The sequence below is a fragment of the Vidua chalybeata genome, chromosome 15 (genome assembly GCF_026979565.1).
Source record: "Vidua chalybeata isolate OUT-0048 chromosome 15, bVidCha1 merged haplotype, whole genome shotgun sequence".
Taxonomy (NCBI): Eukaryota; Metazoa; Chordata; class Aves; order Passeriformes; family Viduidae; genus Vidua; species Vidua chalybeata.
Genome location: NC_071544.1, coordinates 1,464,445 through 1,491,474, shown reverse-complemented (window position 1 = coordinate 1,491,474; position 27,030 = coordinate 1,464,445). Strand labels below are relative to the sequence as shown.

Below are 27,030 nucleotides of genomic sequence, written 5' to 3'. Positions count from 1 at the left end.
AGCATACTTACACTTACAATCACTCACACCTGGCAATGCTTTATGTTTAAACACTAAACATTATGTAAACAGGTAAACACATGCTTATCTGTTCACAGGTCAGCACTCAAACAAGTTACAAGATCAGCACAGGTATTAGCTAAAAAAAGGCTACTTTAAAAACTGAATGTAGTATTTTGATACATTAATCTTAAATGCACATTGTAAGGAACCTTAAAGGACCTTTGAAATAAATTATCTGCCACCCTCAGAGAGAAGGGGTGCCTGGTCTGCAGCCACGGCAGAGGGACTCAACAGCCTCTTGGTGACAGATGAGTGACAAGTGCCACCTAACTGGGGCTCCAAGCCCATCCATGACTTAGTTCTGCTCCTAAGTGCAGAGCTGCTGGTGCCTGTGATTTTTTTCAGGGGCCTCAAAGCTTTAAGAGTCTATCAGTGCCTGACATTTAATCCATTTCCTACAAACCCAAACATCACTTTGCATACTAATGAGTGTCGTGTACAGAGCAGTAACTGCTCTCTGTACAGGGATGAGTCACTGCATGGTAAAACTTTTTAATTGGATGTGCTATTTCAACAAACCCTGCACTGGAGCTGCTCCTCAGCACTTCTCCCCTCTCCAGGCCCCTCACAGAACCTGCTGCCCTCGCTGGAGATGGCTCAAGCTCTGTGAGGGACTGCACCCCCCCAGGTGAGGGTGCAACACAAAGTCACAGCTGGAAAAACAAGATCTCGAGGCTTGACCTTGCACACAACCAAGTCCTGTGTCTGCTGGGTGTGTCTGCTTAAGGAAGGACATTTTAATTTCATCAACACAGCCTCCAGCATGCCAAACCCCTTCCGAGTCCCAGATCCTCCCTGGTGGAGGCTCAGGCTGGAAGAATGGGCCCCAGTCTGTTTTGTCTGCATGAATGGGATGTGGCTTCAGCTTTGATGAGAACACCCCAAAACTCCAGAAATAAAAGTGTCAGCAGAATTTACCTACCAGGGTTTTATCAAGTGATATTTTAATTTGTTTGGAAATGCAAGAGGGTTTAGGGAAGAGAAAGAAGAGTTATGCAGGAAGCTGCTGAAGCAAAGGTGTTAAAAACATGCACATTTTAAAAAGAGCTCAAGTTTTGGTGTGGTGACGTGACACAGGATAAAGAGTTCAGCAGACACACTGGTTAACATGCCAAACATCTATAACAAATCACTGTGGTCTAGCTTTGTTTATTGGGAATCACTTTAGTAACCTGAAGTCACAAATAAGCAGTAAATAACAAAAACTACAGATAAACACAGGTTACACATGCAAATTCCTGTTCACATCTCACATGTGCAGGTACATTAAGTGCACAGTTCTAAAGAGTCTTGACAAAACCAGGTTTTAACAAAAAATGATGTTAAAATGCAGGTATGAAAACCTCCATGTGAAGAATATAAAGATACCTTTGTCCCTTTTAGGACTCCAATGCTGCTTTTGATATACCAGAGATGTACGACAGCGACGAGATTCAAGTAAAAGCAGGAAGAGCTCAAGGAAATAATACTGGTCAGAGAATGGGCATTTACTTCTCACTAAAAATACACGGAATAGCTGAATAGGAAAGTCTAGCAAGAGCTTAGGAAAAAAAAAAATCACGAAGTTGTAAAGCTGACTAATCACTAATTTTCCTATTTGCTATAGCTAACAGCAGTGACATTAAAAGAAACTGCAATTCAACATTTAAAAATGCAACTTACATTTAACGACTTTTCCAAAGTGAAATGCAATGACAGCCTTACACTAAAAATTAAACAGCTGCTAGGCTCAGACCAAAATACGGAATGTTCTAGATAAAATAAAAATACAGTATTACTTTTCATTTTTTATTCAGAGTGGAATTGAAAGACAATTTCTGAAGCTTTAAAGTAATAAGTTTCATTTAAACGCAGTTTTCTTCTCATAGATGAGCTTTCCACAAGGGTGCAAGATCTCTTTTTCTGTAATAGCTTGAAGTGTCAAATGAAAAGTTGTTGCCATTCTCACATAAAGAACAAACTGTTGTCATTAACTTAACTGCATATGCTTTTTGCTACAACATTTAACACATGAACAGACCTATAATGCCTACTGTATCTCACTAAAACAAAAAAGAATACAGTATTTCCATCTACTACTTGTACTGCTTTTAAAAAAGATTAACATTAAAAACAAAGCCATGTTTTCCTTACATCCTTCCTTCTTTTTAACCTTCTTTCTTTTGCCTGAAGTCTTCTGCCATTTTATCCAGAATTTTCTGTTGAAAGAAAGCAGTTACAATGGGGATATATTTAAAGAGTTTCTCACAGGCACAACATAAAGCAGGGAAACATAAATCCAATTTTCCAGTTTAAAATCTGTGAGCATCAATTGCAATGGCAAAGGTCATAACTAACAAGGCTGGCACTTCTCCCTGCCCTGGAGTGGAGCTCTCCTTGGCAAACCAAGGGAATTCCTTCCCCTTTTGTCATGGACTTGTGACATGACCGAGCCACTTACCTGGGTGGAATCTGCCCTCTACAGAGGCACGGACACAGTATCTCCCCTCCCTGGAGAAGGGTTAATTTGGAAGTCTGAGGAATTTGGTACCACTCTGATGACATTTGGCAGCAACATCAATTCACCTATTTCATTTTCCCAGCTCTCCAAGCAGACTTCCATCTCCAAGCAAGTGCCACTGTGAAACAGAAGCTGCATTCCCTCTTCCCTCCCCAATTCCAAACCCCACCACAGTCACACAATCACACACAAGCAGCTCACTGATCATTTTTGCCATGGAAAAAGCAAAGCAAATAATGTTTCATTCAAGTAATAAAGCTCAAAAATTTGCATTCCCCCCCTTTTTTACATCAAGGCTTTAATGTCCCATAAGCAGGTACCTCAATGGAAAAAAAAAAAAAAAGGCAAAAAAAGAAAAAAACACTATGGTGATGGATGAGGTGGATTTTCTTCCTACAAGATCCTGCATGGGAACTGATTTTCTGATCTACTCCTTCACAGTGTTGTTTGATGACAATTTTTATGCCATCTGCCTTCCTGGGCCCTCTGTTTATTTAGGGGTTCCCTGTTACTGCAAGAAGGTGAATGTTTGAATTATGAGGTGCCACATTCTCCTTCTCTGTAGAGCCCCTGGGGTTTGCTTTCAGCTCAGGGATCAACTGCCCTGAAATGCATTAATGTGACACTGTAGGACTATCAGAATTCCTTTGGGATTGCCCTTTCCTCGAGGTCATATTTGCAGCTCACAGTATGAGGTTACAGCAGCAGCATTGTCACTCATGCCATGCAATCATGTGATACCTCATCCACGTAGAAAATGGAAAAAATGCTCACAAAATCAGAAGTTGCAAAGGTTTTTGCTTTTTTAAACATATAAAAACTTCATCTTAAGCTTTGCTGACTGGTTGAAAACACTCTCAAAGGGACAACTGGAAGGGATCTGGGCCATCTGTATTTACTCTGCATCACTACTTTGAAGCCTGGCCTTATTCCAATTGGAATTCCCTCTTTAATCCAAATTTACAAGATAAAAAAATGCTGGAGCCACTCTTTAAATTGTGTATTCTGCATATTGTTTTCACAAGATGAAGTTTTGGAGAGATCTATCTAGAGTTATAAGTTACTGAGTAAGCCAATTTCCACTGCCTGAAAGGTATTTTTATTCTCAGTCCGGTCTCGTTGAGCTCTATTCCCCAGAAAGAATCAAGCCATTTAAAATGAACAAGTTTTTGCCTTACCTTCAACTTTTGATAATGAGGAAGGCTGCTGCAATGGGTCTTTTTTGCAACATCTTCATTTGTGTAGAACAGGGAACACAATTTGCAATAAAACCCTGTTTTGGGTACCACATAATTCACACCTAGAGGAGTAAACACCACAAAATAAACTAAGAGATCTACTCTACATCATTTCTTTTAATGTCATATGTCATTTCAGCTAAATCTTAAAACCATAATTCACTTTACATTAAAAGCTGCTTTATCTTTAAAAGTCTGTTTTAGTTTAGTCAAGCAGGGGCCTAGTAGTAACTAAATATGTGCAGGCTTTTTTTTTATTTTTAAATTTAAAAAATCAACCTTTCAGATTAAGGGTCCATTTTATTGGGTCCTTCAAGAACTCACAACGTTTTGTAATCAGTTTTGGAGTATTTAATATGAGTTTGAACTATTACCACTGTTGTGCTTTGTGCTAGCAATTGAATTTGTGTTGCTATAAGATACCTCTGTCAATTTCTGCCTAAGGGAAGGGTTATGAAAAACGCTATGAAAATAAGGAAAAAAGGAAGAAAATACAGGGTTTAGGGCAGGAGTGAAAAAGGGGGAGGAGACGAAAGCCCTAAAATGAAAAGCTATGGGGCAACGTATTGCCAAAAATAAAAGTCAGATGAAATGAGAAATGCTACTGCAATGCACAGAGACATTTTGGAAAATAAATGGAAACAGCCTTACCAACAGGAATGTTTGGCTGGTATGGCCCAATCCTAAACTCATCTGGAACAAGAGGTTTCTCCAGAACACTCTTTGTTTCCTGCTCGCCCTGGGGGTCTGTGTTTTCCTGGGTGTTTTTCTCAGTATCCTGTGCTGTTGTAGCATCAGAAGCTTCAACACTTTCAGCCTTGGCATTCTCTTCGCTTTTTGTTCCGTTTTCTAGCGTTTCACTCTCCTGCTCTGGCTCCTCAATCTTGTCCACCTTGATCTCTGCCAGGCTGTCCTCGCTCTTGCCCGCAGCCTTGGCTGCCAGCCCGGACTTGCGGAGCTTCTGGTGGTCGGAGTCCTCCTCGTCGCCCACCTCGTCCAGGGTGACGAAGCCCTCCATGCTGCGCGGGAAGCCGCCCACGTAGCGCTGCGGGGACAACGGGGCCGTGTCAGCTCAGCCTGAGTGCTCCCCTCAAACCCTCCTGAGCTTCACAACACAAACAGATTCTCCAAACTCCTCCTACAAGAGCTGCCTCGCTCAAAATGTTACTCAAGGTTTAACCAGCTCCTTTTGTACCCCACTGCCCCAGAATCAAGGAATCCCTTTCACAATGATTATTTTTTTTTTTTTTTTGCATGAGGAGTGGCCACTGTTTCACCACAGCAACACAATTTCAACTTAAGAACAGAGCCAAAACCACTAAATTCTCAAGATGGAAGTTCTTTTTAACTTTTAACTTTAAATGAGTACCTTAAGTGATTTGGAGTGCACAAATTTTGTTTTTATTTCAGAGTCCTGTAAGATCCTTGAATTCATGGCCTGAATAGAAGGCAAAACCTTAGCAGAAGTATTCTGCCCCACTAAGGGTATGAACGTTCATAAAAAAAAATGAAAAGCTCTTTTCAACCAGTAGAAAGCTTAGAGCATCCACATTAAAACAACCACTAAAACACAAACAAAACCAAACAAAACCCAACCCAAACCCACCAACCACCCAAACTGTGACGGCCTCTCAAAATTCAGGTTTCATTAGAAGCGGGACTGTCTAAATTCTGAATTTTTGGAAATGCTCCTGCTGATATGGAGATACCATTATTCCACATACTTAACAGCATCTCTGAGTAGGACTGAGGCAGCATTAGCTTTGTGAATGTGGGTCTTCAAGGAATGAAGTTTGGCTCTGAAGCAGTTTATCACAGCCAATGCCCACATGCTAATAAGGAACAATAAGAAAACTGGGAAATTCCATTTGCATGGTCAGTATCCATCTCAGCACCATTAACCAGGTTCCTGACAAAGATCCCCCAAAACTGAGATTGATGTACATATCATTAATTAATTAGGAACATGACTTTCTTGCAAAACAACATTCCAAGTCAACAAATTACTAAAACTTTGCACACAACAGAACTGAGTATGATTAACAAAGCAGGTAGGACATAAAACCCATGAGAGTGTGGGATGATGTGTTGAGAAAAAAGGAATTCACACCAAGTAGCCTCTGACTGGAAACATCTTGAAACCAATTCTTGTCTTTCTCCAGTGGGAAAGGGACCCTGGCTAACTGCAGATGGCCCTACCTGCCCCTCAGCATAAGGTGTAGCTGTACATCCAATTCTGTCCAAGCTCAGATTAGCCTCAAGCCCTCAGTACATTATTTTTTGAACATAATTTTGAGGCTCAAGGGTAACTATAGGCAGCTTGCTGAGAAACTGCTCGGGAGAACACAGTTCCTGGCTAAGTATTAGTCAAAAAAAGGGTGAAGAGAAAAGCAAGCAAAGGCAAGCAACAAGGGTAGAAGCCCACAAATTAAAGCTTCTGTCAAAACAGAATCAGGGATTTTTAACTGAATCCATGTGCAAGTTACATCCAGTGAGATCTTCCATTTTCTTCACAGGTGCTTTAACACCTGTTTCTCTCTAGACAGGTGTTTTAAAGACCCACAGAGCAAGGTCTGCAACAGAATGCACATGGTGTGCTACTTAAGTTAGACTGGGCTTTCCCCATCTCACAGTGTGAGTTACCTTTTTAAGCTTTTTCTTGGCTGCTGGAGTGGCTGCAACATTCCCCTCAGTTTTTACAGTCGCATCATCAGGTGTGTCCTTTTTTTCCTCAGTAGCCACATCAGCTAAATTGGCAACATCTGTATCCTCTCCTGCTGAGCTGCCACTTTCCAACAGTGCTGCTGCCTCCTCCTCATCCACCAGCAGCTCATCTTCAGACTCCAGGAGTAAACTGGGCTCATCTTGCTCTGTCTGTTCCCCACTTTTGGCACTTGAAGGCTCAGCAGTATCCTCCTGTTTCTCCTCTTTAGCCTTTTCTTCTGCATTGCCACTTTCAGGTTTCTGAGCAGGTTCTGTTTTGGACTTCTTATCACTGGGAGAATCTTTGCTGTCTGGGGAATATGTTCTCTTTCTGTAAAGAACAAAGAAGATTGCTGCTTGCAAACCTGGAGAGAGCCCAGAAATTACTAAAGAAGAAGATCATATTTCTTTAGACAAGCCTGGAAACTATTGTGTTTCAGTTCAGAAAATGGAAGGCTGAGGGAAACCCTGAAGGACATCATTCTTCAAACATACAAAAGGCTGCTTCAAGGAGAAATTATCCTTACAAGACAGGACAACTGCTTGTGGGTTTAAATTGCAGGAAGGCAAGGCTAATTAGGGACTGCAAGGGATTTCCTGAGGAGCCTGAAGAGACTGTGAAATCTCCATCATTAGAGGAAGAGGGTGGGTAGCATATTTGAAACAGTTAATCTCTGGGCACAATCACCAACCATTTGATCTCAAAGCTTGCCTGACTCTTTTGTATTGTTTCTATACTCTGAATAAGGTATTTTCACATTTCCTTTAAACAACATGCTTTAACAACAGGAAATTACCTGGTTTTATCCTTTTTCAGCAGTTCAACTCCTTTGTTGGGAATCTAAAATAAAAAAAATCTGTGAGTCACAGCAGACTATGACTTACCAACTGCTACATTAATTCAGACCAGAATCCAATCCAGCCAAGTGCTTCCAGCTACATTAACCCTCAGGAACTCAGTCCATGCCACCCACCAACTGATCAGTAAACCTTTATTTCATGTCAGACAGGTCCAGACCAACCTAGAAATCCCCTGCCTTTATTCAGAGTAATTATTCAATACAAAACAAATGGGATATCCTGCTCCGGAAAATTCACATATAATTCCTGGTTTGTTTATAAACCAACAGCATGTAGTGCAGGCATTGGCACAGATCAGTCCCCAGCTGTCCTTTTCTCCATCATTAGTGGAAAACCTTTAGCAGACTCCCATCACTTCACCTGTTTATCCATTACTGAACAGGAAATGTCACTTGTATTCAAGTGATTCAATCTATTCAAATTGCCACTAAGTGCTCATTTTGCTGCACTAGCATGTGCAACAGTAAGATTTGTTCATGCTCCACAACAAAGCTGATGTTTCTAGGAGACAGCCTGACAGTTCAGATTTCTCCTGCTTTTATTATCACAGAACTTTATTATCATCACATAATATTCTGAGTTGGAAGGGACCCATAAGGATCATCAAGTCCAGCTCTTCAGTGAATGGTCCAAAAGGGTGGAACCCACAACCTTGGCATTATCAGCACCATGCTCTGACCAGCTGACCTCCTCTTGGTTTTCTACCTACTGCCCCAGTCTGATGAAGAAACATCTACAACTGCATGAATATTACCCTGGTGTTATGTAAAAAACTCCCTTTAGTCAGCCTTTCCCTCCTTTATATCAGCTGCAAAGGCAGAGGTGCAGTTCTGATACATTTTAAGTTTTCACAAACCTTCTTTATTTTCATAGATGAAGGGAAAAAAAAAGGATCCCACAGTAGAGAATGTTCTAAATGGAGTAATTTTAATTAAAATCTACATAATTTACTCTAAAATCTGAATTTTAGTAACTGCTTGGGTTGTTTAATCTGAAAGGAATATCCTTTAACTTGTCCTCATAACACCACACTCGTGCCAAGTAACTGCACTTGAGGAGCCAGAGATATTAAAGCTAACTGTTCAATTTTACATGCAACACTGAGTTTTCAATAAGCAATAGCTGCCATCTACTTCCCTTTATGTCTTCAGCTACAATTAAAAAAGTCCTTACCCTTAACACCAGTTTCTTGTACTTTTCAGATAAATCCACTTTCACACATCTGCCTTGGAACCAAAGTGCTTTGTTGGCACAATGCTCAACCATGGCCAAAGCATCTTCTCTGGTCTCCATCTCAATAAAGGCCTGAAAAGATTAAAACACACATTAAAAAAGACTCTGTAACACACAACACGTTCCCAGGCAAAGTGATTTAACTTAAAACACAGCATTTCCAAATACTGAAACAAAACTATGAGGTTCAATTATATCCATCCTCACCAAACACTTTAACATTTACCCAAGTGCTCTGCAAACCCCAGCTTTCCCATTCAGAACATCTGTCCCAGGGACAGTTCTGAAATTAAACAGGCATTGGAATAGTCTGCCAAAAAAAGTCACCATAAAGTAAAATATGATTTACATAAAAACTTATCAGGACAACAAAACTCTTTATTTAGTATTTATGTACCTGGGAATTTCAGGGGAGCTGTGTGACTACCTCCGTATTTTATTTTTGGTTTTTGAGAGAAGGTTGAAACAGAAAGGCAGCAACTGCTGCTCCTCCAGCTTTGTGAGGAGATCTCACGAGGCTGCTGAATGAGCTTTAAACAAACACATCTGGGTTGGAGTATCCTTGCCAAAAAACTGAAAGCTGCTTCAGCAGCCAACTTAGACAGCAAAGGGATTTTGTTTTTCCAGTGAAGTAAGGTCAAGGAGGACTTCCTAGGGGGTCACACAATAGTTTAGTAATTTTTCACTTCTCAAGTGTGGCATTAGGGGATTCAGACACCCACCTCTTTGTAAAAGCAGTGGAACTTCCTTTTTTAACTCAAGGGAGCAATGAACTGGGACAGTAAAGCTTAAAAAAATTTAGAGCTAAATAGTTTAAACTCCTGTGTATTTCTAGAAATCTTGTCCATGCATATCCAAAGCATTTCACTATACACATGCAATGGTCAGTCTTCAAACCTTTCTCTTCCAAGCTAGAAAAGCACAGGACTGCTTTTGTTTAGTTTTAAACAATGAAAAATAAAGGGTAAATAAAAGGAACATGTAACAGTGGAATATATTTATGTTTCATAGGTAATGGTTTTTCAGCCCTAAGAAAACAATCCCAAGGCTCCATGGAATCTGCATAATCAAATAATTAAACTTCCATGCTAAAATACCTTTTTTTTCTGTTTTTAAATCAGCTCATATTCCAGGGACACAGGAAGCATCAAGGAAGCTTCACAGGAAGCTCCAAAGCAAACCCCCAACCTAGACAGACCCTGGATCATTTCCAAACTTTGCCAGAGCACAAAGTCCACACATGCCCCAGCTGAAGGTATAATTTCTTCCCATTTAAAACCCCCTTGAAGCCCTGCCCCAGGGGCTCCCCTGCAGTCACCTGGCTTTTCATTCTCATGAGGATGTAGTTCTTGATCTTCCCGTAGGGCTCAGCCAGTTTGAGCACGGCGTTGTCCGAGTAGCCCGAGTGGGGCAAGTTGCTCAGGTGGATCACACGACCAAGCTCTGGTTTTGGTGGCTCAGTCTTTTGGTCAGGTTTACCCTCAGGTTTCTAAGATGAAAAGGGAAAGACATTTTTTAAGACCTATATATAAAATATACATGGGTGACTGAACCTTGATTAATCTGATGCACTGGAAAGTTCAGAAATTAGGAATAACTTAAATGCAGCAGCCTCGTCACACTGACTGCCCCAGATTAAAATAAGGCAATGCTAAAAAAAAGCAGAAGTATTTTACCTTTATTCTCTTGTATTTCTGTGACAAGTGGACTCTGACTGGTTTACCAAACACCAGGGCAGGTGTTGTTGAATAATATTCCACTGCAGCCTGGGCATCTTCAGTGGTTGACATTTCAATAAATGCCTAAAATCATAAAAATCAAATTAAGTGCTGCTCTTTCAGCAATCTAATTTTGTTTCAAATTTCCAAGCTCTTCCAGGCTTCCTTTTAAAAATAACTGGATCAGAAATGAAAACTGCTTTTTGGTTATGGTGTGAACTGACCTGCAGAACTTGGCAGATACTTTACTTAGGTGCCCAAACAGAACTATTTTTTTGTTTACATTCCACCTAGATTTTGATTCAAAACATTCAATTGCTTACTGCTTTTTTCACTTCTATGGTATTGCTTTTTTTCACACTTCAAAATAAGAAACACTCCATAATACAAACTAAAATCAAGTAAGTTTTCAGATTGTTTTCAAACAAGAGCAGAATGTGGTGTTGTTGAGAAAGCAATGAACAACCAACCAGGAGGATTTTTCAATATTTAAGTGAAAATGCAGTAGTGCAGCATTTCTGGAACCACACTCCTCCTTTCCCACATGTCCCTCATGACAGATGTGGCATCTCATTGGGTGGCTGAGCAAGTCCTTCTCAAAAACAAAGCTCAGGCAGTGAGATGAAGCTCACCAGAGACACCAGCCAGCCCCACCAGCAGTGCCCTGGGACCCAACCTTACCTCATTGATTTTGTTTAGAATCAGGTGATTTGTGATTATCCCAAAGGGCTCAACGAGCTGAAGCAGCTGATATCTCAGGTTCTTTCCCCTCTGGAAATCCATGATGTGCACAACTCTGCTTGTTTCCTGTTGAAGACAAAGCATGTGCAAACAGCATGAAAAAACCTGAGTACCAGCAAACCTATAGTCTGCCAAGGCTTTGCTCTACTGGTGTAACTGTTTAAATTTTTTAAAACTATTTTTATCTATCTTCACTAGTGACCACAACAAGATGCATCCAGAAAAGGCACAGAATTTCTATGGATTTCCAGAGCAAGATGCCTGCCATGCCAAAGCTGCCTTTCCCTAAGTTCACTTCCCACAGCTTCATCATGAAGAGAATGTTTAAAGAAGTTCTGTACAGTTTTGGAATAAATATTTTGTAGAGTACTCAACACAACAAACTCCCAATCTCATGCCAAAGCTTCAGTACTTATACAAATTGCAAAATCTCACTTCTAAAGACAATCAATTCATTAAACAAACTAACAAAATCCACACCTTAAGAAAACACAAAAATTATACAACAAAAATGGGAGTTAAAAAAAGAAGAATTTCAATACTAACCACTCTGCCCTTCTGCATGTGTCTGGGTCCTTGCATATTTCCATTTCCAGCTCCTTTAAGAAATTAAGGGAATGAACAAGCTTAGTTCAACCTGTAAGACTGAGATTAACATGTCTCATCATGAGTTCTTGAAAGATATGTCACTTGTAATACCAGAGTGAGATCAAGTTCTGAAAACTAATTATTTCATTGTACTCTGAAAAGGCTTTTTATTTATTTCAGAACTCTTATAACTCAGGGTCCTCATTCCTGCTCCTTCTCTTCATTATAGCATTAGAGAAAGAGCTGCATTTATTGCTGTTCAAGAACAGCAGAGTAAGTACAGCCCACTGGAAAAAAAAAAATCACCTGTTTTAAACAAGATTTGCCAGAGGAAAACTTCTCTGTACACAAAGGATGTGAAATGTCTTTATCTGAGACACTCTTTATACAATTGAGGATTTAGGTTCTAAAACACCACCAATTCAATCACAATACCCATTGAAAAAATAAAAAAACCCAAACATAAACAAAACCCCTTTCAAATAGTTTGGCCTATAGTGAAATCTGAGATATTTTGAAAAATTAACAGTGTTATTTTAATGTAATAAAGTATGAATGCATCTATAATCTAAAGTGTCTAAAATACTTGTACTCTGTCAGGATATCCAGCTCAATTCATTAGTTTTGCTATTTTAGTCATTTGAACTATCTAAAAGGTAGGAACTAAGAGCACCAGGCAAGAATCTGATTCTTAGCCTGCTTTCCTGAGAGGAATAGGCTTGCATCATCCATCTTTCCACTTCTATTCCCATTTATTTCTCGATTTCACTTGAAAATAAGGGGAAAAAACACTTAGGACACTGAATTCTTACCAGAAAACTCCACCAACATGTAGCTACTCAGAAGACAGATAGAAAAATCTCCTACATAGGAAAAAAAAAATCCAACTGCTCAACACAAGTAGATTAATCTCAGTTAAAAATCACCAGCCATAGGGAGCTGGCAGCTGGCAAAAAGGTGAAGTGTGGGAACTCAGTACCAGTCTTTAGTCCCACCACTGCCAAAGTATTTCAGTTCTCGTGCTGAGAAAAGCATTCTCCTTTGTTCTTTTAAAACACTGGTAACAAATCAAGAGTTAAAAAAAAAAAAAAACCAACAAAAAACCTAGCAAGAAACTAAGCCTGGTGAAGGTAGGTGCCTGCTGAGGTTACCTCTGGGCCCAACAGGAGGTCCTCCAAGGTGGAATGGAGGTGGTGGTGGTCCCAAAATTCCCGGTGCAGGGTTTGTAGATTGCTGCAACATAAAGGGATCACCCCTAGAAAGAGAAAACACACTCATTTTAAGGCAAGAAACTATGAATCTTTAATTCACAAAATACCCTAATTTCTGCAGAGCTTCTATGCAGACAACTCGGGCTACTTTTACTGCTGCCCTTCAGCTGGAAACCAAAGGGAGGAATCCATCTAAACCAAAGGAAGTGTGTTGTGGCACATAAAATGTTTGGAACTCCCTCTGCTTCAAATAAACAATTATAAATACTCCAAAATTAATTACTACTTACATTCCATGTCCTGAATCACTGTCAGGATTCCATTCTGGGTATCTTAAAAGAAACAAAATTAAAAGAAAAAGTAAGAAACATGCAATCTCCCTTAGCTGTGTACACAAGCAGCAATACCTGGAGGTGTAAGACAGCTGCAGCATAGGCAGCACTCCAGGCCCAGTGCCAGAGCCATGAGCAGCACTGACAAAAATGCAGCTCTTCAGGACAAACTCCCTACTCTGTTTGCAGAACTGCTGGTTTTACAACAAAAATGTACAAGTTGGTATCAGTAACTACAATTACAACAGATTCTCAACTGCTAAGTTCCAGCTGTTACATATACATCAGTAGGATTCCAAAGCTAGGATCCCCTTTTGTCCTGAAGATGCTCCAAGTTGCTTTTATTCCCTAGAAGGCACAGTAAGTTTTCTAAACCTGCTTTGTGCAACTGTTATTTAGAATCAGGGAACATCTTGAGCTGGAAAGGACCCACAAGGATCATCCAGTCCAACTCCTGGCCCTGCACAGGACACCCAAGAATGGCAGGCTGTGCCTGAGTGCTGTCCCACGCTGAGCCCTCCTCCCCAGTTACTGTACTTCCAGTTCATACATTTCGAGCAGCAGCTGACAGCGGCGGCTGTGAGTCGCTCCATTGATGTGATGGTTCCACTCCTGCAGCAAAGTAAACAAGGCACAATTAGCAGCCACACATGGGAGTCCTTCCCACAAAGTCATGGCCTACAGCAGTGTCTTCTCTGCTAAGTTGGAGTTTTGCAGATCCATAGAGAATGGAATCTGCTGGTGGTGCTTTGAAGAGACACTGACACTGGACCTACCTCTTCCCTGCTAACCTGGCTGAAAAGGTGTCTGATGGGAACAGGGCTGCTCCTGCCTCAGAGTGCAAAGCTCCCTGGAAAACTCCAGCCCTGGCACAGAGGGCCATGGCAGCCTTTGGAACTGAAGGCTGTTGGTATGTCTTCAGGCATTGTAGAATTTCCTCTACTCTGCTTCATTCCTCAGATTTCTACAGATTAATATGAAGTAAACACTCCAATTTTAGAACCATAAACAGGCCAAGAAATTGCACGGAATTCAGAAAGGAAAGACTAAAAGAAACCTAAGTGCATAGCTAGGACAAACTACGAGTATACAGGTAAAATATATGACCACTCGAGGGGAATAATAAATGAAAAATGCAGATCTAAACCAAGATGGTACAAAGGAGAAATAATGAAATTGAACCAAATAATCGGTAAAATTCCTCCTGGTTCTGGTTTTAGCACTAGAAAGGAATGAGGGATTTCTACTTCTTCTCTGCAGACCGTTTTAACTACATAGGGAGTTACTTTAGTGCCTGATCTCTATATCTTTATATTCTTAAAAGTAAGAGCACAAATCTGTGCTTTATTCACATTTGTGAAGTGACAGAAGCTCTGGAGTTTCCCTGCTGCACATCTGGGAGCCACAGTCTGACCTTCACTCTGCTGCTCCTCAGGGAAGAAAAGCACTAGCAGAGATAAACGGGGGGGAAAGTCATTCAAGAACCTTGGGGCTGAAGGTTTTCTCCAACTGAAGGTTTTTTCTTACCAGCCACGTTTTCAACTATGAAAACAAAGTGCACTCGCAACTGCTTTATGTGGCTCTTCTTACATGTCTGTTTCTACTCAGCACCCACAAAGGATTTATTGCCTAATCCCTGATCTTTCCAGATTTTTGGTCCCTGCCACACTACAGCCATCCTGGATACAATGAGACATTCCCAAGGCTCACTGCAGCATTTCCATATGTTAAATGCCTACCCTGCACTTCCTACAAAGGAGAAAAATCTCAGTTTAAAGTCTCTCAAAGTACTACAATATTACTCCATGATGCTCCTGACATGGAACAAGATGAAGTCATCCCTTTTATCAAGATGTAAAATGAGAGCGCCACTTTTTCTTGTTAACTGCACAAGATGTAGGCTCTGCAACTATAAATAGGCTGGCAATTAGGATGAAAAATACCCACCAGAAAAAAAAAAATCTATCCACCATTCAATATGAATTTTCTTCAGTTCAACACCTGCTAACAAGTGTTAATATTACACTCTAAAAAAATAGTCCTTTAAACCCCAAATCCTTCTAAATTTGGGGGCACAGTCAGTAAAGCCTCAGTAGCTAGTTCCACCAGCCATAACATGCTTTCAATCTATCTCAACACAAAACTGATGTAGAAGTTATCTGCAAACTACAGGCAAAATTCAGATTTAATTCTCATTCAAATGCTTCTAAATTGGCAAAAAAGGGGGATGCGATTGTAACTTCAGATTTTTCTTCTCCCCCTACAATGGTAGGAGCTACAATGGTAGCTCATCTACATTAATTTTTTAATTACACAATTCTTAATCTGGATTCTCTTTGCTGCCTGCACCCCTTTGGAAGCATCCCTTCCCCAGGGTTTTGGGGCACCAGATTATTTGCATTTACAGCAACTCGTTAACACAAAGGCCCAAAGTTAAGCAAGAGAAAACCTGAACTGAGTTTCTGAAAACCCAGATTCCCCTTTGGTTCGGTCGATGCAAGCCAGAGGACACGCTGTTCCTCAGAAAATGAGGCCACACTTGAGCACCTAATTTTAGCCAGCCCTCTCCCAGGGCCACAGCCAGGTTCTCCCTCTGAGATGTACCAGGTTCATGCGTTTCACCTCCAAATTCATCTGCTCGGGTTGCATCAGCCTTTGTCTCTGGCAGGAAAACAATCCCTCCACATCTAAACACCTCACTCCCTGATAAAGGGATCAGGATTGACAAAATGCCTCAAGTAACTGGGGCACAATTTACTTCACGGACAGAAAATAAACTCGGTCTTAAAATATACACACATCAAATTAAAGAAGCAATTAAGAACATCACTAAAAAAGAAACACCAGAAGACTACTCTGCCAATTTAAGTTACACTAAGGATGCTTAACACCTTGCTTGCATTTAAAATACACATGGCTTGATCAAATACTTTTAAAAATCGCTGATCGTTTTATCTAGAGGTGGGGAAAATGATATTTTCTTACTAAAGTAATAAATTTACATAGTCCCAGCTATGAAAAGCATTCCCTTTCTGCTTTCCATAAATTTCTGTTCAAATCAGATTACTTTAAAAGTTATGTTTTACTTGATTTGATTTTGTGGAAGACACAAAATAAGGAATTCTGTAATGGTTGGGTATGCAAAGCAGAGGAAAGAAGGAGAGAAAGAGAAAAATTCTTGTGGTGACATGATTTCTGAAATCAGAAATAAAGCCCCAACTTGGGTCATAAGAACCAGATGATCCAATCACAAATATTTTACTGCGTACTAGCAGTTTTAAAGTCAAAGTATGTTCCTAAAAAAAAAAAAGTTACAGAAGAGGTCAGCCACTTAGGTTATGCTGTTAAAAGAATTTGGTATTTCTCATACCTGGAAAGGTATTTCCATGAGGATATCCTTTCATTAGATCTGCACTCCAAAGCACACTAAGAGCCATGAGCCTTTAAAATAAAGAGCTAAAAAGACCCCTACTTACAGGATTACTGGTTGCCATCTTCAAGGGCCTCAGAAGTTAGTATGTTCAATCTAACCAAATGAAGTCCTTTTACAGAACTGAGCATGGCAGCTAAACTGTTAACACTTAAAACTTTAGTGAAAATAAATGTCAAATACAGGAGACAAGAAACCTGGATTACTGTATTTTATATCAAAAGTAATTAAAGCAACACAAGTTCATAAACTGTCAGATCAGGTGGAGCCATACGGCGAGTGCTCTAGAAGTGGTTTGATCCTTTCCTTGCACGGACAGAATAATTCTTGTGTTTCAAAAAGATCAGATGAACAGAACAGCACTTTTTGAGAGGTAACTGTAAAGAAATGGTTAGTAACAGCAATTCCACATTGTATCAATTTTACAGTAATAGCACTTATTATGTTTTCAATTGAAGGCCTTCAAGCTAATTAGCCACTAATTGTGACAAGAGGGGCACTGTATTAGCCAATTAGCCAATTAAATTGCCTAGTATACTGGAAATCAGCAAGATGAGTACATTGGAAAAGGTGAAAGTGAGAAGGCTCTGAAAACACCATCTGAATCATGTTGAGTAACCTGCTCCCTTTGCAGAGCTGCACTAGGTGTGGATAACTAAGAGGGAAGTTTCAGCATCACCGAACACACCCGAAGATCCACTCTACTCGTGAGCCAAGTAAAGAACACTACTAGGAACACAGAGCAGGATACTGCAACAGCAGACTGATTGCTCGGAGAGTCTACAGGGATAGATGCAACATGTGACAATAAAAAGTGAGTCTGAAGTGTTCTAAGAAAGTTGTGAAAAAAGGAGAAAAATGACGACAAATTTCAGCCATAGTATGAGATAGAGTGTTAAAGTGAAATTAAAAAGGCAAGAATGAGCTAATCTAAAACGTGGTTTTTACTTTTGCAAATAAGTTCCAGGGCTCTACATTAACTCTTTCCCTCTGGACAGGGAAAAAGCAGAACTGTGCAAGAATGCATCTTAACTACATATAAATCAGCAATCAAGACAGATGTGGAGGAGAGCTGAAACTAGCTTCCAGAATGGCACAGTAGATACACTGCAAAAAAACCCCAAACCAACAAAAAAATACCAAAACCCACCCAAAACTGCTTGAATGCCAGATGTTTGTGGTTAAGAGAACATGTAGATGTAAAATATAAACAAGACATCCCAGTAGATGATAGCTGTTTGACTTGAAGTTAAGCAATCTGGGCAAATAAAATACATTAATGTAAAGCCCTGGTTTACAATGTTTGTCAACAATTACCTTGCAAATAAACCAAGTGCCTTTTTCACTCTCAAACCAACTTTCAGATCATTTCAAAAGCAACCAGGCCATAGAAATAATTAAAGAAATAGGTAAAAAACAGAACAGATACTACAACGTAAAGGAAAATAGAAGTATCTGGTGCATAACTCACCTTATTAGAATGAACTGGCATATCACATATAGAGCACAGATGGGGATAACCCTTCGGTAAGAATCCATGGAAGTCTTCAATATTGCTATTTGGAGGAGCACCTCTCTTTTTCTCAAAGAGAGATCTCTCGGGACCAGGACCACGACCCATTCTGTCATACTCACTGTCAAATTTATGATAGTTATGCGAAGTCTCACCATAAAAAGATTCATCCCTACACCTTTCTCCATCTCTCAATCTGTCATCTTCATAATCCATTCTGTCATAATAACCAGATTCTTGAGAACGACTTCCATGGTCATAGTCAACCACTGGGTTGAGACTAGGACCACGATCATCAAAGCTATCTCTTCTAAAATGCCTTTTTTCTTCCCAATCATCCCTAGGTACTCTGTATGGTGGTTCCCGTGTGGATGATCTGCCATCTCTACCATAACCTTCTTCAGCTCTCCTCCTTTTAAGTTGTAGAAGGATCTGAGGCAAGTTTTCAGGAGTGATCTTGTCCTCGGGATAGCGACTCAGTTCATCTAAGTCTCTAGCAGACAGACCAAAGCTGGCCAAAATGTTTGTGGCCTGGTCTGCATCTCCACGGTGCTGAGAAGACAAAGGGAGCGGACCTCTACTTCCAATGTTAAATATAGACTGCAAATTATGGGAAGAGGTACTACCAGAAGACAGTGCACTATGAGATCCTTGTTGGTTCAATGAAGAACTCATTCCAAGATTCATTAAGCTAGCAAGGCGTGCAGTACCCTGGTTCATCCTTCCAAGAGATGCTGGCATATTTAAAGACTGGGTAGCAGCAGCAAGAAGGCCTATTCCTGCAGAGAGGTCACGCCCATGACCTTGTGAATCCCTACTCAGAGATGACTGCTGGAATGACTTGGACATTGTAGAACTAGAGCTTGTCTACTTTATGGATCAAAAAAATTCTTTTGGTTTAGTTTTTTTTTTTTTAAGATGGCTGCAAAGAGAGCTCACACTAGAAAGCTAGGCAAACTTCACTTCAAAAATGGTAACGCCAAGAAAGAGGATCAATAATGACTGCAGATCTTCTTCAAGCTGAGAAACACCAGACAATTCTGTAGAAAAACAAGCAGTTTTAGTCATAAATCCCTTTAAACAGATGCAGTTTTAAACTTATGCATCATGTTGAGCTAAAAAAACATTAAAGATCTCAATCTTACAAGGCTTTTATCACATAACAGATTCAAGAGTTACCCAGAACCTACATATATTATTGCAGATAAAAACACAGTAGTGTTTCCTATACATACTACTCTTCTTCCACAAAAAGCTACTTTCACACTGAAGAAAAGTGAATTTCAGAAGTTTGCGATGTCTGAAAGCATCTATAAAGTTTACTGACATGTAAGCCTTGATCTCTGGTTAATGGCTTTGTTCATACCCTACATTACTGTACTATGTCTGTGAGAAGAACACAAAAAACTTAGGCCCATAGAATCCAAGATGACTTTGGCATATAACACATATTTGAAAATGAAACCTCTACCACCATAGAACAGGACGAAAGGAAGTTAAAAGTAACTGAAGTCTGGGCAAAAAGTTTCTGCTATAAGATCTGTTATTAAGACCAAACATAATAGTCAGTCTTTATGCAGTAAAATTCCAATTACTGATGTGAAGACAGATGTGAACAAGAAAAACAAGTTTTACATTTTTCAGGAAGTAAACAAGACCTCTTGTTCCAATTGCAGTCACACTGCTAACAGCCTTTCTGAAGGGATTCTTTACTCTGTTACATGGCAGCTGTGACATCAGCCTGTACTCTCAGACCTCAAACTAAACAAGGTCAGGCTTAGTGCTGGGATGGGAGACCCAAGGAAAACCCTGCTCCTGCAGGAAGAGACCCCAGTGAGTCAGGAGATGGCACCACATCCCAGTGGCACTGCCTGCCTGGGGCTGGCACTGGCACCATGACCACGTGTGGGAGTTAAAGATCCTAAAACACTGCTCACAAGAGAGAAGTGACTCTTTAGTGTCCCATTAAAGTACTAATCTAGCACTCAAATATTTGGTTCAACTGCGTTTACACAAAGTTTTAACTAAACAGTCTATCAAAATCCACAGCACGCTGCAATGAATAAATTTCATAAAATGTTCTTTTAGGGCAGAGCAGAAATAACTGTAACACTTCACCCCATCCTCCTCCAGCCTTGGGACAGATACACAAAGTTTAAAGCAATTCAACACTGAAAATATTCCAGCAGGAATAATCTGCTCTTGGGTCCCCAAAGCCCTTTCCAGCGTGGGCAGAGCAGTTCTGCTTCTCCAGCACTGTCACCAAGGAGCACATCAAACACAGAATCACTGGGAAAAGAAACAGGCACAAACTGCACAGCTGCAAACGAAGTCAGCTCCCAAGAGAACAGGTACATTTGGGGAGGAATGGAAAGGACAAAATGAAAGCAAGGACTTCTCCTTGAAGAGACCAGCTCTGCAGAGGGCAATGGCTCTTGTACTGGAAGGAGAAGGAAAAAGGTCAAGGTTAGAGGTCTCTAGCCCCACAGCCTGCTTAATACACAGCCTGTTCCAACAGTGCACAAAACTGAAAAGCACTTGGTTTTTTTTCCTCTATAGCAGCATTTATGTAAAAAAAAAAAAAAAAAAAAAAAAAAAAGATTCCCTGAAAAATACACAAAACTTTACCTCTGCAAAGTAACTCCTTTATACATTTTGCTACAATTTATACTCCTTTATTCAATCCAATTTATATTCCTTTCTACAATCTGCTACAATTTGCTTGATCTGTTATCAATGCATCTAAAGTAATTTCAGCTACATTTTTAAGATTCAAATACACTCGAGTCACTAAAAGGAAGCTTAACTGTGTGACATTTGTTAAGAATAAGAGATTGAGAAACATGGGGATGAAAATAAGTTTGAAAGTTCTGAGGCAGAAGACAGAAAAACACTGCAGAAAGCTTCAGAGGAAAACAGTAACACAAGAACACAGGGGGAGCATACCAGGTGAATTCTAAGGGAGATGTCCCAGAGAAGGGGGCCACACTGGAGGACACCTGAACAGAAAGCACTGAAGAGCTATATTGTAAAAATCAAGAGTCTCTTGAGTTCAAACAGAGAGGTACTCTAATATTCACCTGGGTACCATGCTTTTATCTTACATTCATTCAGTATTCTTCGAAGTACTTTTATGACAATTTTACAAGCTAATCTTTACGCATTCAATTTTTACACCTAAATTTCCTCCTAGCTCATTCACACACTTTCAGAAGGGTTTGAAGCTGAACTTACTGGGTTCTTCATAAAATCAGGTATTCCAGAGGGCTTTCTGAGCCTGACCCAGCAGCAATTCCACAGATACTCCTGTGGTCAGGACAGGCTTGCTGTGTCCTGCTGTTAGTGCAAGGACACACACTATTCAAGTTTCCACTAAATCAGGAAAGTTCTCCACTTTTCAAAAACACCCTTTATTTGAACAAATGCTCCCTAATCCTCTTGTCACAGCTGTCAACTGGCAGTTCATTGTGTGCTGCTGCAGAGATTAGCAGGGAACAAACCCCATGGCACCCCAGCCTGGCAGGACCAGAGCTGCAGGACCCAATGGTGCCATGCTGAGACCCCACACCAGAGCTTTACAGAATGACACCCAGCTCCTGCTGCTGCAAACACCCAGAGAAGGGGCAAAGGGAAAATAAAAATAGGAAAGATGGGAGAAAAACCAAGACAGACACAGAGAGGGACAATCTTATGGAAAGGCATGAAGTGGGACAGTGTAAGACAAGTGTATGATGAAGACAGTACACCTCAGCAATTGGTGCTAGTCAGGAAATGCCCTACATCCAATTAGGTACTTGAGTACTTAATAAGTTTGAATATCATCAAAAAACTACTATTTATCACACCACTCATCTTGTAACGGCTGCTGCACTCTACTCCTAACGAGCCCTGTCCTTTAATATAACAGAAAGAGGTGGGGGAAGAGCTCTACCCTCACACCAAAGATGTTTAACTTCCACAGGGTCAGGTTTAACGTGATCCTAAGGCAGCGCTTCCTGTGCCGACGATTCCATGCCAGTATCTGATAGAGACAGGTTCCCATGGAGCAGGGCCAGCTTTTGAGAGAGGGTGCCATCAACTGAGTCACAGCAACAAGATGGGTAGGATTGAACAGAGCTGCCTCGAGAGCCAGACATGAGTTAGTTGAAAGTGTTATGCTACTTGTTCTCCATGTAACTTCAGCTACTCTGAACAGACAGGCTTTCAGATACACCTTTTTTTAAGATCTGTGGACAGAAATTTGGCCATATTAAGATTTGAAAATATATCATATTAAGCAATCTTGAAATAAGTTGAAGGTCAAAATGTTATTGGATTTCCAGACAAATGCAGACAGTGAAAACAATTTGTATCTACAAGTTGCAAAAGAGTTTTCTATAAAGGCAGGCAACAAAAATAAGGAATTTGAATCCTACAGAGTTATCAGAGCCCAAAATGAGGCTGATTTTCAAACACTATAGAAGGTTTTTCTCTTAGTATAAATCTGAACATATCTTTTCAATAAAGCTTATGAACTCTTGCTTCAATATTAAGTTTGACCTGCGAACCGAGTTTAATTCAGTGAATTTTTGGAATATATTGATCATGCTGAACACAACCTCAGCTTGTCACCTTTTATGGAACACAAATAGGCTGAAAAGTCCCCAGCTCCCCATTCCTTCTGCCACTCTCAGGGTGTTTTAACCTATGCATAGTTACTGTAATTTTAATGTTAATCTTGTTCTTAGAACAACACATCTTTTACCCATTTCTCTTCCACTATTTACAGGGAAAAGACTTAAAAATGAAAAGTAACTGTTTTCACTTTCTAGTCAGTTTCACTTTCATTTCAAAACACGTTGAATTAAAATAAATAAATTAAGTTCTGGTAAAAACATGAAATTATCCACAAGCTGAAAAGCACACCCTCATTTTGTAACAACACAATGCTTTTGCAAACCATACACCCTTGGGAAAAAAGTAACACAAGTTTTTGGGAGTCTGCTCTTTGGATAAACATCTATAGGTCTTCCTCCTCTCTTACACATCATACTCTGTGTGGCAATCCCTTCTGCCATGGGAGAATTCTTCTGCTCCTTGGCAAAACTGGCTCCAGCATATCATGGCAAAAAGGGCTATTGAGGGAAGAGATCTGGAATTTGGACACACAGCCCCCCCCCATGCTGCTCAGAGAATTAATGGTAGCAAAAACAAGAACTTGCAAGTAAATTAGAAGCAGATGTTATCTAGTTGCTGAATGATCAAGTACAATGCATTTCAAATCCAAGGGATTAACTTTTGGACAATACAGAAAAGGTCACTGTATTGTCCAAAGGCAAAGGAGACATTGCCCAGCTGCCTTAAATAAATGCAGATTCTCGCTCATTTCAGCTCCCAATACTCAGAGTGGTTATTTAATATAGCTGTTCCACATGCAAGAAAAGCACTCATCCTGTTCAAGCCACCTCAAAGGTCATGCCCTTCATGAAACTTCAGGAGCACCTGGCACATAGGACTCGTGCTTTTTCTGGGCACGGATTAACCAGTCTGCTTCAGGCACAACAACTGGAGGAGTTTCAGTTCTTAGGATTATGTTTATCTTCATCCCAGGGACTTCTTGATCAGAGGAACACAAAATAATCTGAGAGTTGAAGTGACTGTAACAGAGGATTGTTTCAGAACAAGGAAGTGTGACATCTGAACAGGCATATTTACAAATGGGGAATTAAAATGACTGATTTAGCAATCAAGAATCTTAAAAGAACTTAGTTTTCAACACCTGAATGCAAAAAGGAACACAAAAGAGGTTGGTTTCCTATTTCTTCTCATTATATAATTTAATATATTCAACCAGCCCTCTTTTTTAAGAGGTACATTTATTCCTTTACAGAAACAGAAGTAGAAAAAAGAAGATTCAAGAACAGTAGAGAAAAAGGCAAAACCCATGTATTTTTTGAAAGGGAAAGAAGTAACACCCAGAAACCACAGGTAACTGTTGCCACTGTGGTGACCACACCACAAACACATATATGGCTTCCAGCCATTCCTTTCTACTGCTTTCAATCCCACTGACATCTTCAGAGCCACCACTCTCCAGTAAGACAGATGCACACAGGCTCCTGCAGCTCCAAAAAGCTCCTTGGAGTCACTAACAGAGGGGCTCTGCCAAAACCAGAGTCTCTGTGGAATGCTGTGGGATTTCACTGGCAAACTCTGGCAACACAACTGTGTCCTCATGCACAACAAGGACACAATCCTCCTTCATTCCCAGCAGGTGTGGGGACCAACAGCCCCTCAGACACCAACCCCAGAACAATTCACGGACCAATTTTTACCCTTAAAAAACCAAAAAAAACCAAAAAAAAACCAAAAAAAACTCACACAGAACAGGTCTGTGTTCTGATCTGGTAACCTGAATTTCCATCTGCCTCCTGGCATTTGCAGGGCTGGGATAAAATCCTGGTCTTTCCCAGCTGAAATCCTGCTTGAGGTTGCAAGAAGTATGCTAGCTGCAGAGAAAAATCAAAGAACTGCTTCATTGGTTCAGTGCTCAAAAAAAAAAACAAAACCCTTTTGTTGAAATTATGACTGCACAATATGGTACTTAAACCCTCACAAACTAAATGAGTTCAGAAACATAGTGAAGTATTTGCTTTTGTTTTCAAGACTTGTTGACTCAGAGCTGATGAAAAAAGGAAGCAACATTGAAAAAAAACCACTCATAAATTAACAAACTGAATGGAAATAATTTCATTGCAGCTCTGCTTGCAACAGATTCTGCTTCTCCCCCAGATTTGCTGAGCCACCCAGAAGCCTGTTGAGTTACATTATAAAATACCTTTGTATTCACCAAATATCTCAGCAGAGACGTGTGCAAGTCACAGCAAAGGGCAGTACACAGCTTTTCCTGATTTCTCACCCAATTAATGAGTGTTTTTATTTAACTGCAGTCCTGCATAAACCAAATGGCTATAATATAACAGCTATATGAAACTTCAGTCTGGAGCCCCAAACACTGACTCTTCTTCCCCCTCTTTAATTGATTTTCAGTTTTTATCTGTAGGAACATGGATATCCACATTTTAAGGACACATTTAGGAGTTTCTCTGTGGTTCTTTTCCCATCATTTAGTTCCAGGATGTATGTAACACCAAGTGCATCATGCAGAAGTACAAACACCGGCTTGTCACTTCACAAACACGTCCAAGGCTTGAGTGCCAGTATCTTCATTCAGAATTCAGTAATGAATCATTTTGGAAAGTTTTTTTGACAAAATTCAAGACAGAAGTACACTAATTTCCTGGGAACATAATAAAAATGTTAGTATGTTCCACTACACTTTATAAAAATAATTTACCATTTTAGCACATTGAAAACTTAAAACATTAACGTTTCAAAATATAAGAAGATTAAATCACTGGATCAACAGATTCTTTGTAATGAAGATTCTGAAAATGCACCCTTTTCTTCTCCCCACGAAAACTACGCAGACTGCTTTAAGAAACTTACATTTTTGATCAGAACTAGTCCCTACTTATCTAACTCCAGGAAGTCAGGACCACCTACAGTTTAAAAACCCTGAAGACTTTCAGGCTGAGTAAAAAGAATAAAGATTGTTCAGCAGCTTGAACCCCTATCAGATACTTTTTTCCCAATGGTCTGCATCGTGGAAAGAAAAACAGGCAGACTTTTGGAATCTGAGGGATGGTTCAGCTTTCTTTCAACAGTGTAAATGCCTCATTTATCATTTAACAAAGCAGTTTTTCAGGCGCCTAGAAAGTTCTTTTCAACTTCTGGTTGTTTTCAGAATAGGTGAACTTTATATCTCATTACTCTGACTCTGGAAGCAGAGTGTGTACATTAAAGAAACGGAATGTTATCAATCCACCACAGGAAGAAAAAAAAACATCCCTGCAGCTTGATTTGTAAGCACAGCCTAAATTATATGAAAGTGAAACTGAGTAGAAAGAGAGGCCAAACGGCTGCCTGCACTGTCAGGATTCTTGTTGCTCACTTCATTAATTCCTAAGGCCAGATGGGCATCAAAACCAGCAGTTTTAGACTCCAACGGCCTTCAGAGAGTTAAGGAAGGAGGGAGGAACAAGGCCGCCTGCGAGGCCGCGCCTGGCGCCAGCAGCGTAGGCCGGGGAGAGCTCCAGGCGGCAGGAAGCGCGGTGGAGCTGGGTCACGGCCGCAGCGCCGAGGGGTCGAGCGGGGGCCGCTGTCCCCGGGACCGAGGAGCGGCGGAGGCGGGGGGAGGGGGGTCGGGGCTTTGTTCGGGCCCGGCGCGCCCGCAGTTCCGGCTGGCGGCGGGCGGGGGCGCCCCGGGGGCCGCGGCACCGGCCGGGCCGGGCCTGCGCGTGACCGCCGCGCGCCGGCCCGCGCCCCCCCCGCCGCGCGCTCCCGCCTCGCCCCCCACCCCTCACGGCGGGGCGGCCGCCGCCGGACCCCGAGATGGCGGCGGGCCAGGGGCGCGGCGCCGCTCCTACCTGCGGGCCGGTGGGGACGGAACGCGGCGGCGGCGCCTCCCGCTCGGTGCGGCGCCAGCGGCGGGGGAAGGGAACGGACGGACGGCGGGACCGAGGGAGGGAAAGAGGGACTGAGGCGGCTGCGCGAGCCCCGCGCGCGCTTCGCCGCGCTCGCGGGAGCACGCCCGCCCGCTGCCCGCCTGCTCACGTGCCCGGCGGCGGCCGCCCCGCTCGGCTCCGGTATCGCCGGTGAGTGCGCGCCGCTCCCGCCGCTGGCCGGGACCGCCCGCCCCGCCCGCCGTGAGGGATGTGGGGTGTGGGATGGGGACGGGGAGGAGGCGCAGCCGGTACGGCTCTCGCGAGAGGTGGGGGCCGCTCACCGTGCTCTCGCGAGAGCGCCGCTGCACCGCGCGCCGCCAGCCCGCCGCCCGCGCCCCGCTCATTGTCCGCGC

General features: G+C 41.4%; 1 protein-coding gene across 5 annotated transcripts; it reads right to left on the bottom strand.

Annotated features, from left to right (window-relative positions):
• Window positions 1–1,196: 1,196 nt before the first annotated feature.
• MATR3 (matrin 3) lies at window positions 1,197–27,030 on the bottom strand. 5 transcript variants are annotated; one of them, XM_053956841.1, is made up of 15 exons: window positions 26,959–26,983; window positions 18,090–19,171; window positions 13,739–13,800; window positions 13,147–13,188; window positions 12,797–12,900; window positions 11,604–11,656; window positions 10,998–11,123; window positions 10,275–10,400; window positions 9,917–10,087; window positions 8,539–8,670; window positions 7,302–7,345; window positions 6,445–6,835; window positions 4,453–4,846; window positions 3,742–3,863; window positions 1,197–2,261 (listed from the first exon to the last, which is right to left on the bottom strand). In XM_053956841.1, exons 2-15 carry the CDS (start codon window positions 18,978–18,980, stop codon window positions 2,211–2,213), a joined length of 2,709 nt encoding a protein of 902 aa, XP_053812816.1. In that variant the 5' UTR covers window positions 18,981–19,171; window positions 26,959–26,983; the 3' UTR covers window positions 1,197–2,210. The 5 variants fall into 5 exon arrangements, with proteins under 5 accessions (XP_053812816.1, XP_053812815.1, XP_053812818.1 ...); XM_053956840.1 differs by lacking the exon at window positions 26,959–26,983 and adding an exon at window positions 26,600–26,811; XM_053956843.1 differs by lacking the exon at window positions 18,090–19,171 and having other exon boundaries at window positions 26,959–27,030.